Source organism: Rhizomucor pusillus, assembly GCF_041956525.1.
Source record: "Rhizomucor pusillus strain CBS 183.67 unplaced genomic scaffold VTP01scaffold_11, whole genome shotgun sequence".
NCBI classification, from domain to species: Eukaryota; Fungi; Mucoromycota; class Mucoromycetes; order Mucorales; family Lichtheimiaceae; genus Rhizomucor; species Rhizomucor pusillus.
The window spans coordinates 7616-19318 of NW_027192153.1; the positions used below are offsets into that span (position 1 = coordinate 7616).

At 44.1% G+C, this 11703-nt stretch overlaps 8 protein-coding genes across 8 annotated transcripts in view; 3 read left to right on the forward strand and 5 right to left on the reverse strand.

Annotated features, from left to right (window-relative positions):
• Position 1: 1 nt before the first annotated feature.
• VTP01DRAFT_1465 (uncharacterized protein) lies at positions 2 to 312 on the forward strand (the record flags this gene model as incomplete). Its single annotated transcript, XM_069379818.1, has 2 exons — positions 2 to 144; positions 201 to 312. The coding sequence occupies 2 exons, from the start codon at positions 2 to 4 to the stop codon at positions 310 to 312; spliced, it is 255 nt and encodes an 84-aa protein (XP_069237889.1).
• Positions 313 to 446: 134 nt separating this feature from the next.
• Positions 447 to 1687, reverse strand: VTP01DRAFT_1466 (uncharacterized protein; the record flags this gene model as incomplete). The annotated part of the gene is made up of 5 exons (XM_069379819.1): positions 447 to 473; positions 538 to 693; positions 764 to 1188; positions 1244 to 1494; positions 1596 to 1687. 5 exons carry the CDS (start codon positions 1685 to 1687, stop codon positions 447 to 449), a joined length of 951 nt encoding a protein of 316 aa, XP_069237890.1.
• A 532-nt stretch (positions 1688 to 2219) lies between these two features.
• On the reverse strand, positions 2220 to 3025 carry VTP01DRAFT_1467 (uncharacterized protein; the record flags this gene model as incomplete). Its single annotated transcript, XM_069379820.1, has 2 exons — positions 2220 to 2620; positions 2941 to 3025. 2 exons carry the CDS (start codon positions 3023 to 3025, stop codon positions 2220 to 2222), a joined length of 486 nt encoding a protein of 161 aa, XP_069237891.1.
• Positions 3026 to 3641: 616 nt separating this feature from the next.
• VTP01DRAFT_1468 (uncharacterized protein) lies at positions 3642 to 4475 on the reverse strand (the record flags this gene model as incomplete). Its single annotated transcript, XM_069379821.1, has 1 exon — positions 3642 to 4475. The coding sequence occupies one exon, from the start codon at positions 4473 to 4475 to the stop codon at positions 3642 to 3644; it is 834 nt and encodes a 277-aa protein (XP_069237892.1).
• A 1611-nt stretch (positions 4476 to 6086) lies between these two features.
• Positions 6087 to 6950, reverse strand: VTP01DRAFT_1469 (uncharacterized protein; the record flags this gene model as incomplete). The annotated part of the gene is made up of 1 exon (XM_069379822.1): positions 6087 to 6950. The coding sequence occupies one exon, from the start codon at positions 6948 to 6950 to the stop codon at positions 6087 to 6089; it is 864 nt and encodes a 287-aa protein (XP_069237893.1).
• A 1268-nt stretch (positions 6951 to 8218) lies between these two features.
• Positions 8219 to 9745, forward strand: VTP01DRAFT_1470 (uncharacterized protein; the record flags this gene model as incomplete). Its single annotated transcript, XM_069379824.1, has 6 exons — positions 8219 to 8866; positions 8942 to 8983; positions 9039 to 9146; positions 9218 to 9307; positions 9374 to 9437; positions 9498 to 9745. The coding sequence occupies 6 exons, from the start codon at positions 8219 to 8221 to the stop codon at positions 9743 to 9745; spliced, it is 1200 nt and encodes a 399-aa protein (XP_069237894.1).
• Positions 9746 to 10037: 292 nt separating this feature from the next.
• VTP01DRAFT_1471 (uncharacterized protein) lies at positions 10038 to 11320 on the forward strand (the record flags this gene model as incomplete). Its single annotated transcript, XM_069379825.1, has 8 exons — positions 10038 to 10090; positions 10160 to 10362; positions 10422 to 10503; positions 10569 to 10714; positions 10779 to 10812; positions 10871 to 11019; positions 11095 to 11204; positions 11267 to 11320. 8 exons carry the CDS (start codon positions 10038 to 10040, stop codon positions 11318 to 11320), a joined length of 831 nt encoding a protein of 276 aa, XP_069237895.1.
• A 71-nt stretch (positions 11321 to 11391) lies between these two features.
• The window catches only part of VTP01DRAFT_1472 (uncharacterized protein), a gene marked incomplete at both ends in the record, with an annotated part of 3224 nt that continues 2912 nt past the window's right edge, over positions 11392 to 11703 (reverse strand). The window contains 2 exons of the mRNA XM_069379826.1: positions 11392 to 11503; positions 11560 to 11625. Coding sequence (XP_069237896.1) covers positions 11392 to 11503; positions 11560 to 11625 — 178 coding nt within the window. The remainder of the gene's footprint in view (positions 11504 to 11559; positions 11626 to 11703) is intronic.

Sequence of the window (11703 nt, forward strand, 5' to 3'; positions counted from 1 at the left end):
AATGCAGACTTGTATTTGTCTATTTAATTATGCCAACTTCATCAAAGTAACTGTAAGTTGGCGAATATCACCCAAGAGTGTTTTGCAATTCCCTGACAATGGTTCAGAGGAATTGCATGTAAAATTACACTATGGACCTGTATCGTAAGTTTGTTTGAAAACCCTTCCGAGTAATTGCAAATTCTCAGAATACTCTATAGACAAGACACAGGCCAACAAATTGTGTATAATTTGCTTCAAGAGCGTGGATACTCTCGACTTGCAGATACCCTAAAGGACTCTTTAAAGGAAATCCAAAAGTTTGTATCATAAATAATAAATTATATATACACATAACGGCCTTATTACGTAAAATGTTTACGTTATGGCCAACACGGCACCCTTGAAGATGGTGTCTGCGTAAGAAGGAGAGGCACAGTTTGGTTCATTCGTTCAGATTTGTCTGGCTACAGCAAAATGTACTTGCAACCAAGCTGAGGTGTAGCAGCATTGCGACTCCACATCACCTTTCCTTCCCATTCCACCCTTCACACATACATGCTTTACGATACGTGTCATTGATCTCGCCTTTTCAGTTGCAACAAGTGCTTTCAGCGGCATATCATATTTCGCTGTGTTGTGTATTCCGCCGAGCAACCAAGAAGAGATGAAAGCGCAAACAGTAAGGAAGAACTTTACTACAGCAAGTATATTCTGCCTTTTTGTTGATCCACATATTACGCTTGTTCTGATGAATTAAAGAAACATCAGTGGAGCTAATCACTCTAGTAGCGGTATGGTAACCTTTCTGAGAAAGCACCCAGCTGTGGCTAGTTGCAGCAGCGACGATCAAGGCTAAGGCACTCGCAAGTTTGTTAAGCACAAAGTCCATGATCTGTGCAGCAAACCAAGGGACCAATCCAGTGATATTGTTGCCAACGATCATGACGCCCAGGGCGACAACGTAGACTCTAAGATTTGACAATAGTTTCTGTGTAGAGTAGTATGGTGTATACACCTCCACAGCATACAAGGCAAACATACCCATGATGCTGACAAACACAAAGTTTAAAATATGGTTTGCAGGCCAGCGAATAAAAAGAGCTACAATTTTTCCAATGATGGCGATTAGGACCATGAAAAATAAGTAGGCACGTGAATTTGTCGAGTTTTGATGCTGTGCGAAATAGTACTGTATGATGCGTAGAGCTGCAGAGCAAGCATTGGCAAAACGCCCAGATACAGATGGTGAACAAGTTGACACCCTGCAGGAATGGTGTGCTGCTTGTGAACAAAATGATAATGACAATTCCGCTAGCCCACCAGTATGCAAAGAATGCAATGAGACAATGGATACACGTTTCAAGAGGAAAAAGCTCGCCCTCGTCTTCCTTCGGGTCTTGCCTAGGTCGATGCAGCGTCCGGAACACGTCGATAGCGATCACCCACAACAAGCTCGGGACGATTGTGGCAAGGGTGAACGCGGCCGAGCGTGCGGCACCCGTGCTGTATGTCCTGTGGCCAAGATTCTCGTTTAAGACGATATTTATGGTGGATGGAGTAAGTAAAGGCTCGCTGTTGTCGTCAGCGTGTATCGAATATAATTGTTTCTAAACCGTGCTACTTGAACAATCGTGATAATTGTAGCTATGCCACTGAAAGCAAGCGTTGTAGCCGAAAAGGCGAGATCAATGGTATCGTAAAGCATGGTATATGTGAAGGATGGGAAGAAAAAGAAAAAGAAAACCACAATAGGATGTAAAAGCTGCACTGCTATTTACGACTTTCTCGTTCCTGTTTTTATTGAAGTATGCTGCTTTCGGGTGAACGTCTGCACCGCCACTGTGGCTATACAGTATAACCTATTTCATCATTCCTCTTGTTTGTGTATAACGCAGAAACCTGTAATGATTAGACAATGATAGACGTTATGGCAAACATCATGTCTTGCTCAGAAGCGAAATATGACTGTATTCAATAGGCTCAGTTTACCCTAGTTTTCATTGATTGTCCGGCTGTTCCTGTCTACGGGCATTTTCTGTACTTCCCAATATCGCACGAAGCTTTTCTTGCCTTACCGCTTTTAGCTTGGGAAATAGACAGGAGACTCTTCGTCTATACATGCTTCTAGGAAAGGGAAACGAAGAACCGGGAGGTAGGGAAGCCGTTGTAATTTATCTTTTTTATTATCCTTTTTCTCTTGAAATAATAGCAATAGGTAATAATAGCAAATGAGCTATTTACGCATCGCAACGCAGTGGCACTTCTACTGAATCTTTGTCCTCGGCTGACTCGCAGAGTGTCCGATCATCGTCGACGATATCTTGATGAGGAGGTCCCCAACCATGCCCGAATGCAGCAACGATTGCCAGTGCGCAGATGGCCAGAAGCCTGAAGAGTACCAATTCGACAAGTGTAAAGTAACCGTATCGGATATATACAAATATGCCCAAACTGGCTTCAACTGTATATCCAACAGTGAGGATGGTCAAGCTGGTAATATATGCATAGTGCGTTTTTCGACATGGCGGCCGTAAGTATTGATGCGAGCCATTGAAGATCGATACTCCAAGCAGAGGAACGAATAACCAGAGACCGTAAGTGGGAATACATTTGTAAACAATTCGGAGAACCGCGGAAACTGGAACGTTATGGGCAATGATAGCGATAACCACAAACAAGATGAGCACGCTTGCCCCGTATGTAGCTCACGTTACTGTCCGCAGATATTCTTGTTCTGCAAGATATCTGTCCGCGGAGAGCTGCAGTTCGCAAAGCGTCAAAGGCGATGATGAACAATAATGGCGGAAATGCTGAGGAAAAGAAATGTGCAACATTGCTATATGGTGGTGACCCAAATGCAATCCAGTTATATCCCACGAAGACTGCCGATGATATCATGAGACACAGTCCTGACATCGCAGCCAGTGTATATCGTGCGATATCCGTTTTATATCGTACAGCTTGGATGATGATGGCAATTGTACAATGTTGCTGAGTACAAGGGCGACGCTGAGCAAATGACACGGATTTCTGTTGAGTCCATATTGTGCAGAGAGCTGGAGAAGTTGAGCTGAAAATCGTTGCAACTATACTCTTTTTCTTTCTCTCTTTTTATATTAACAGTGGTGTAAAGTGCACCACATGGACGTAATGTGGCTATGTAGCTATGTTTCCGTCGACGTTACTAGCTCAATAACTCAAAGTTTGGACTGCCGAATCGTGTAAAACATCAAAGGAATTACTGTACGTACAGTTTTGAAAGCACGACTTGTTCGCATCGTCTGGACTCAGCCCTGTTCTTACTTCCAACTAGTCAATCCTTATTAAAACCTGACTTTCTGCCAGGTATAACGATCAGTATGACAACTTGTCTACACTCTATGTATACCTCTTAATCTGCTTTATTTATATTGGTCTCAATTGCATGTAATAAACCAATATACAATATTTCATCACCTGTTCTTTTCTAGAGGCGTTGGCATGAACCCAAATACGCGAAGTTATGAATGTTCAACTCGATACCTATGCTTCGAATATTTCACTTCGTATGTATTGATATTAGTCATGATAAAGGAGCAGTAACAATATAAAAATATAGGCTTAGCATCGTTTTTCTATGTACATGTATGTATATGTAAATATGAATAACAAGAAAAGTGCTATGCTTCTAAATGTTGAAAGCTGCTGCCTTCTTGCAATGTCTTTGCTCCATGTGCATCGTGCTCCTGCGGTCTCTGCCATCGATGTCCAACGAAAACGGCCCAGAGGAGTGCAACTGGAGTCAGGATTTGCACCAATGCATAGTTGGCCCAGCTGGCAGCGCTGAAGGCTTTAAGCGTAGTTAATTGATCCAGACTGACGGCCAAGAGGATAGTGGAACCCACGACACCGCAGATAAGCAGGAATACGTAAACCAGCAGTGTGGAAGTGTATCGTTTGATTTCAGAGGAGCAAATAGCCCATTGGATAGCGAAGAACACGGGAAAAGCCCAAAGACCGAAACCGTTAAAATGGAACGTTCCGTAAAGGCTGATAGCCTGTGCCCTGTTGATGAAAAAACCTCGTTCTAGAATACTTGCGATCGATCCGGCAACAGCGATAACGCAGACAATTACAATGGCAGCCCACAGGTATCCGAGGTACATAAAACTGTAACGCGAGTGAGAAGAGTTTGGAGGTCGGACCAAGCGATATACATCGAAAGCGACAAGCCATGCAAATGGAGGTGTAATGCTGACAAGGACGTATTCTGCCAGAGTATAGCTTGTCACTGCTGAATATGCAGAGGTTCTAGAGTTTACAAGCGAGCAAAACAGAGCGTTCGCAGCGAGCATGCTTGCGGACGAAAGCAGGATGTAAACCAATCGAGCGTTGAGCTGCCGTTGGTAGATAGCTTGACCGATTACCGATAGTAAAACGATCGCGTTGAGAGCAATGATAGTGTAACTGCCTGCGAGTCCGTCTACTGATACATATGCAGAAGCGATATCCATGATGATGAAAACGAGAAGAAATTAGTAGTAGTAACGAGCAAGTCTACCTGGAATCTTGCCTTGTATTTAAGCATTCTTCACAAATCACTGTGCCACCGTGATCCAGAGGAAGCTTAGCATCGGAGAACACGTTTAGGTTAAGACGGAGTCATCCGTGCGTGCGCAGTATATGAAAAATGTAATGCATTTGAGAGGACTCAAAGCTTGAATTGCTTTGATTATTCGTTATTCATCCTAAAGTCTATGCTTTAATGCTGATGATGTATTTGATCGACGATTTTCAGCCGTTATTTTAAGCTGCAATGGATCAATTCGTGAATAACTGCTTCCTTCTCTCGCTTTTTTTCTCCATCATTGGAGGAGTTATAATCCATACGTAGTTGTCACACTTTGGGTTCTGCACAACCTTATCGAAGTCGCTCACCAATGAAAGAAAACCTTTTATTCCTTTTCGGAATGCAAAGCTTCGCATTGACGAAAAATAGATGTAATATCTGCTCAGTATCAATTGAGGAAAATTATTCTTCTTTTCCCATGAGCTTGTACAACAGTGTAAGATTTGGATAACTGGCATATACACGTATATTACGCCCTTTTCAGCACACATGAATCACAAACACTTTGAATAATGAACAGTACCAGTAGATAGGAATTTGATTTCGTATTATCTAAACGGGCGTATTGAATTGCAGCAACACTAATTGAGCAATAGAATGAGTCAAGAAGCCGGCAAAGTACAAGGGAACACAAATGGAATCACAAAGATGTACTTGATACTACAATGTACTCAAAACTATGTGGGACTGTAATCTGTGGAAAGGGTCTGGACTCTAACTTCAATTATCACGGGTTCCAGGATCCTGGATTCAGGCCTTACGCCTTCTGATCCGGTTAGTTACGAATTCGTACGTAGTTCTTGGTGTACATTAGTCTCTGTCGACCATCGTATCTCTCGCCAAGTAATGCATCTTTATTTAATGGAATGTACAGTATAGGCAAAATAGATTAGGCAGCTGGGCGGTATACTCATAGGCAGCGCAAACGTATGGTTACTTGGTATTCTCAATCTTAACTTGTGCACTCTCATAATATAAGAAAGCTCTTAAGCGTTGTCGTGGGTTACCAATATACGACAAGAAACAACCCCAGTCGTTCAGAAACATATAGATAATCATCTGTTATGATCCGTTGACAAACAATGTACAACGAGAACCACACCACAGCAATTTTGGGAAAGGAAACATCTCGATGAGTCTTTATTTGATCGTTCTCTAGATGCAGCAAATGGAATTATGACAAATTAGAAAACCAAAGCATCCGTACCTCTGTTACTTGTTTTGTCTAGCCAGCCCATAGTTTCAACGGTAATGCATCCAAGTGTCAATATCCAACTGTAAATTGTGATCATTCTCTACTTTATACAAAGTGATCGCATGGCATATATCTGTCGCCCATCTCGAATGAAGAAATGTATATTTCAATTTTGAAATAGATATAATTGAATTACAAGAAACAATTGGTGATATTTGTTATTAGTTCAAGATAATAAATAAGGAGGCAGGATTACGTAAAGTTAACTACTTGTTCGTGGCAATAAGGGCACGGAAGGATCTAAGGCACTTCTACCTTGTTTTGAGCTCCAGAGGAACCCGGTTGCGAGCTGGCGCCGACTGCCCCAGCATCGCCGGGTTGGTCGCCAGCGTGATCAGAACGGTCGAATACCCAACGGTGGCCAAAGAAAACGACGACGAGCAAAGCAAAACAACCGAAGAGTCTAACCAACACAAAGCCGACGACGACGCCAGCGAGACCGTAGCCGTACATTCCTGTGGCCATGACAACCGTTTGTCCAATAACGACGATCAACAGCAGGAACACGTAGAGAGCAAAACTTTTCAGGAAAGGCTGGATGTAGGAGTATGATAGGTAGAATTGCCCAGCGAAAAAGACAACGAATGCCCACAAACCGTAAGCAGCGAATTGTTCCGTGTTGAAGGCATCGATGCCGCGCAGCAAAGCTCTTCCACCACCGCCCTCCACGTTGGTAGTCCAGGCGGCTACAACGATCGCGCAGATGACTATAATGAATACCCACACATATCCTAGAGCGGTGAAAGCAAGCGACGGTTGCAATGACGGAAACTTCTTGGTGCCTTGATCGTCAGATGCTACTGCTGCCGAGTGAACCGTCCGGAAAGTATTGAACGCGACTGACCACAGCAATGGAGGAAAAACCGTAATGAACCAGTAGCCTGCCATCATTATATGGACTGCACTCTTATAATAGTAGTAAGTATCCGCGCTTTCCAGTCCAAGGTTCAAGGCCGATCCGATAAACAGAGAGAGACCGGCTGCTATTGCTAGCCCATACAGCGACAGGTTTTTTCGAAAGCGCACCGCTTGGACAACAAGCCCGATTGTAACTACACCGCTGACAGCGAGGGAGGTAGCCGAGAACGGGAGGACACTATCCATACTTTTAGTATCGAAAACAAAACAGTTAGGATGTTAAAGAAAAGAGGATGTGTTGTGTTTCACTACTGGACGGTCTTGCGTCGCTACTTTTATACGCTGCTAAGGGATTAAGTGCTGCACCTCTATTACTGTGGCTATGCGAATAAAGTTCATATCCTATTTTCATGTAACGTGGTAACCGTACAGGTTGACACCATCGTTTGCTGTTCAGGTGAGCTACGTTGTATGATCCATACAAGCTCTGAGTATCTCACAGAGGAGTGTTAACCGCTGTAAGTTTACATTTACATTTTCTTAGCTCTTGTTGGTGCGTTGCATGGGAGCCATCGCATCTTGAAAATAGTTGGTGTTTCTTGTTTCTGGTTTTTGGTTTTGTTCCAAACTGAATCCGTTTATGAGTAGCGAGCAACACGACTCACCAAAAACAGAAGAAAAGCAAGGTACGCTTAAGCCTATTTAGTTAGAACAAGGCTGAGCAACGCAGAGTGACCAAGAATCATGCGAGTGCTCGTTCTTCACGACCGACCTGGGCCAATTACAGCAGCAATCTGAAAAGTGATTCTATAGTACAGTAATTCATTGAATGTCTTCCCGTGTGGACATAATTATTCGCGTTATCGGGTTGCTGGTTCACAACGACTATAGTGTAACATGTGAAAATTGGGAGACAGATTACCGGAATCCAATCAATGCCTGTTACATACAGTACGTTACATACTGGAAAAGTCTCTGGGTCTAGAGTGACAGGTGCTCGTCTGAGACGTGGTTGTGCGACGAGATATGACTACTATGCATTTCTGTAGCAAAGAAAGGAAGGATAAAGTCGTTGCACCTGGAAAAGGCATCACAGCAGCAACTATAACATCGAATCTAATTGAACAAATTCTCTCACCTGCATCAACACCCACGGTTTACTATACAACCGTTTCATAATGGATAATACCGACAACATGATCCTTCCTTGTTAAGCATAATATTCTGCATAATCATTACACCCACTATGCAATTCAATTTTTGAACTCGATCTCGTGCTGGCCGATGCTGATATTAAACACAGAATCCAATGTACCTATGTAAGTCTAGCTACAGCAAAATATAACTGGCACGTTTGCTTATTGAGAAGAGTACTATATTTCTTATTTATGGGACGGCTCAAACTGCGGGAATGCAGTAAAAACGTGAGATGAGTGCTGTAGCTTGGCACTCCGCAGTTGCTATGCAATTGTTTTCGCAAAGAAACGATCAAACAAGATTATTGTGTCAACACCATGGATCGCCGATATACCCCACAGTCTGCTCGAAGAATGTCACGAGCTAGTTATACCGACGACGAAGATCTTTGTCGCATGTCTGACCTAGAAGGCGAAAGTTTCCGCAACAATGACCGTCCATTCCTGCGTCGACGTTCGTCCTCAGTCTCCCTGGCAGCTTCTCCGTCTTCCTCCTCACAGAAAATGAGTATCGATTCTGACGATGCGCGCTCTGTATCATCTATATCCACTGGCCGTGGCCGGCAATTGCTCGTACCACCGTTTCCAGATGCTGTTTCTTCTTGTTCCCGCAGGTTAACGCGGTCGTTATCATCCGATCTCGGCGGCTGGACCCCTTCGTCCGGCGGCGCCGGTTCCAGCGCGCCTTCTTCTTCCTCTGGTGCCGCCATCATTGAGGATCTGGTGCTTGATGAATCCTCACGACAGCAAGAACGTAAATTTGTTGCCCCTATACCCATATCCTCACGACACCCATCATCGTCGTCATTATCTTCAACGTCAACCCCTTCCACAGCAGAAAAGAAGCAATCTAGCCAGCATAATCGATCGGCAAGCACCGGAAGTGGTAGCGCCGCTGAAGCAGGTCCCAGCAAACTACGCGCTGACCCAGAAAAGCGAAGTGTCAGCAGGAGAAGCTCCTTGTTCGTAAGCTGTCTATTTGCTCCAAGCTTTCTGTCGGTTTGATCGGATTGGCTAATTCTCTCCTTCCGTTTGCGCTAGCCTAAATCAAAAGCTTTAGCGCGAGTAATTAGCCAGACAGATGTAAGTATTTTCTGGAGTTATTCATGGGCAAATATATAGTTACATTGTCAATAAGGAAGAAACACGACTTGCGGATATCGAAATGCGTCGTGAGAGAGACATGACCCAGCAGCTCAAAAGTAAACAACTGACAGGCGATCTGTCCGATACCTCCAAAGTGCAGGTATGACGATGTCCAGCGTGTAGATAGATAGCTACGCCGTTATCAGCAGTTGCTCATTATGTCACATATAGTCTCCGATGCCTGCAGTGCCGTGGGCTCGCATATCACCGACAATAGCGCCTTATCAATGCTCAAAGCTAAACCCAGAAATGGAAATGACAGTAAGCCGTGAAAAAGGGCATCGACGAAAGGAAAGAAAAAGCGGACTCACATAGAAAACTACCTAGAATTTCCAGTTTGAGAACCTTCCTTCGCCTGTACAGCAAGGATATAAGAGCATAAAGCGGAAAGGTAAAAAGATACTACTACCTTGTTATCATTTTATTCTGACTGTTACCTGTGACTCGATAGCGTCTGAGGATCGATTCGAAACATACTCATCGACCTCTCTGAAAAGACGGGCGGTATCGCCATCTGTATCCGCGTCAGGATCACCTGTACTCACAGGGATCTCAAGTCCTCCGTATGCCTTGTATGGCAGCAGTCCCACAAGCAACGCTGCTGCCAGAGCTCAGCAAAAACCTGCACAGCTATCTTCGAGCTCTTTCAATCTGCAGGATGCCAGTGGAAGCTTAAGTAGAATGTCACTCAGTGAATAAACCCGCAATTTTGGATCTAGAGCGGCTAAAAGGAGTGTGCTTGCTACCGCGCCTTGTTTGCGTCGTAAATGCCGTCATTCACGATGTTGTCTCTTCCCTTTGGCTCACACACTGGAGTCCGTAGCTATGCTTTTGATGTTTGTTAAAAATATCAGATGTGATAATAGTATGCGGCATGAAAAATCAGGAACTACTGTGTATAATAAGATTTCATGTGCCGAGTTGGGTTACAAAATTCCCACAGAAACATCCTGTCGTCGACTGTCTTTTCTTCTCTCTCACGCTCTCTCCAATGACTAGCGGTCGTCTCTCCGGCAGAGTAGCTATTATCACCGGTGCTGCCAGGTTTGGTTCTCGAGCAGATCCAAATGGTACATTGTATTTCCACTAAGATCAGCATATCATTTGCAACAGCGGTATCGGCTTCGAGTCTGCAGTGCTGTTTGCAAAAGAAGGCGCATACGTCGTGTGCGCGGATCTAAACGAAAAGGGATTAAACGCGACTCTGGAAAAGATAGAAAAGTTCGCTGGACCGAACAAGGCCATCGCTGTGCCAACCGATGTCTCAAAGGAAGAGCAGGTCAAACGCCTGGTTGACACAGCCGTGGAAAAGTTTGGTACGTGTTATGCAGACTTGTCCTCGTGGATGGAAAATTGAATTGTACGTACGCCAAAGGCAAACTGGATATCATGTTCAACAATGCCGGCATCATGCACCCAGAGGATGACAATGCGTTGACGACCGAGGAACGTATCTGGTCAGTTCAATGGATGCGTTGTTCTTTCCAGCAACAAGTAGCTTACATGCATCGCGTGATTTCAGGAACTTGACAATGGATATCAATGTCAAGGGTGTGTGGTACGGATGCAAGCATGCTATCATTGCGATGCGCAAGAGCGGTGGTGGATCAGTTATCAACACCGCTAGCTTCGTGGCTATCATGGGCGCTGCTACACCTCAACTTGCTTGCAAGTATTCCTGGTTGCCAGACATACTTTATACGAACGAACTAAACTGCCTCCTTCCCTGTAGACACTGCCTCCAAGGGCGCCGTATTGGCCATGACGTAAATATTCTACGGAGCTGCAGCGGCAACGATGCTAAAATATTATTTATATCTGTAGACGCGAACTTGCCATGGTCCACGCACGTGAAAACATTCGTTTCAACGCGCTGTGCCCTGGCCCCTTGCGAACACCATTGCTCATGGACTTTTTGAACACAGAGGAAAAGAAGCAACGACGACTAGTGCATGTCCCGCAGGGTCGCTTCGGTATGTAACAACATCGGGATAGAATTTTGCCTAGGCGTAAAGCTTGTTACTCAAAGTCTAAAAAAAAAAAAATAGGCGAGGCTATCGAGCAAGCTTACGGCGCACTTTTCCTTGCTTCTGACGAAAGCTCCTACGTGACCGGTGTGGACTTCCGAGTCGATGGCGGTTTAGCTTCTGCCTACGTGGTAAGCATAGATATTGCAAGTGTTTCGTATCATTCGTCAATCGTTAAAATGCCTTCCAAAAGACTCCTGAAGGAGAGCCTACAGGTCCGGTCCCGACGAATTTCTCTGAAATGTAAAAATAAAGCCCATTTTCTTTCGTTGAGTCACTTGCTTTACACTACTCATCTGGATGTATTTCCTCATATTTTTATTTATTATATGCTTGTATATTTGTTAGAGCTTCTTTAAGGGTATGCGCCAGGTTAACGAAGCCACGCTCTTTGACCAAATCGTATATGATTTGGTTCACTGTTTCTTCGCTATAGAGTATCGTGAGAATTTGCAATTACTCGGAAGGGTTTTCAAACAAACTTACGATACAGGTCCATAGTGTAATTTTACATGCAATTCCTCTGAACCATTGTCAGGGAATTGCAAAACACTCTTGGGTGATATTCGCCAACTTACAGTTACTTTGATGAAGTTGGCATAATTAAATAGACAAATACAAGTCTGCACT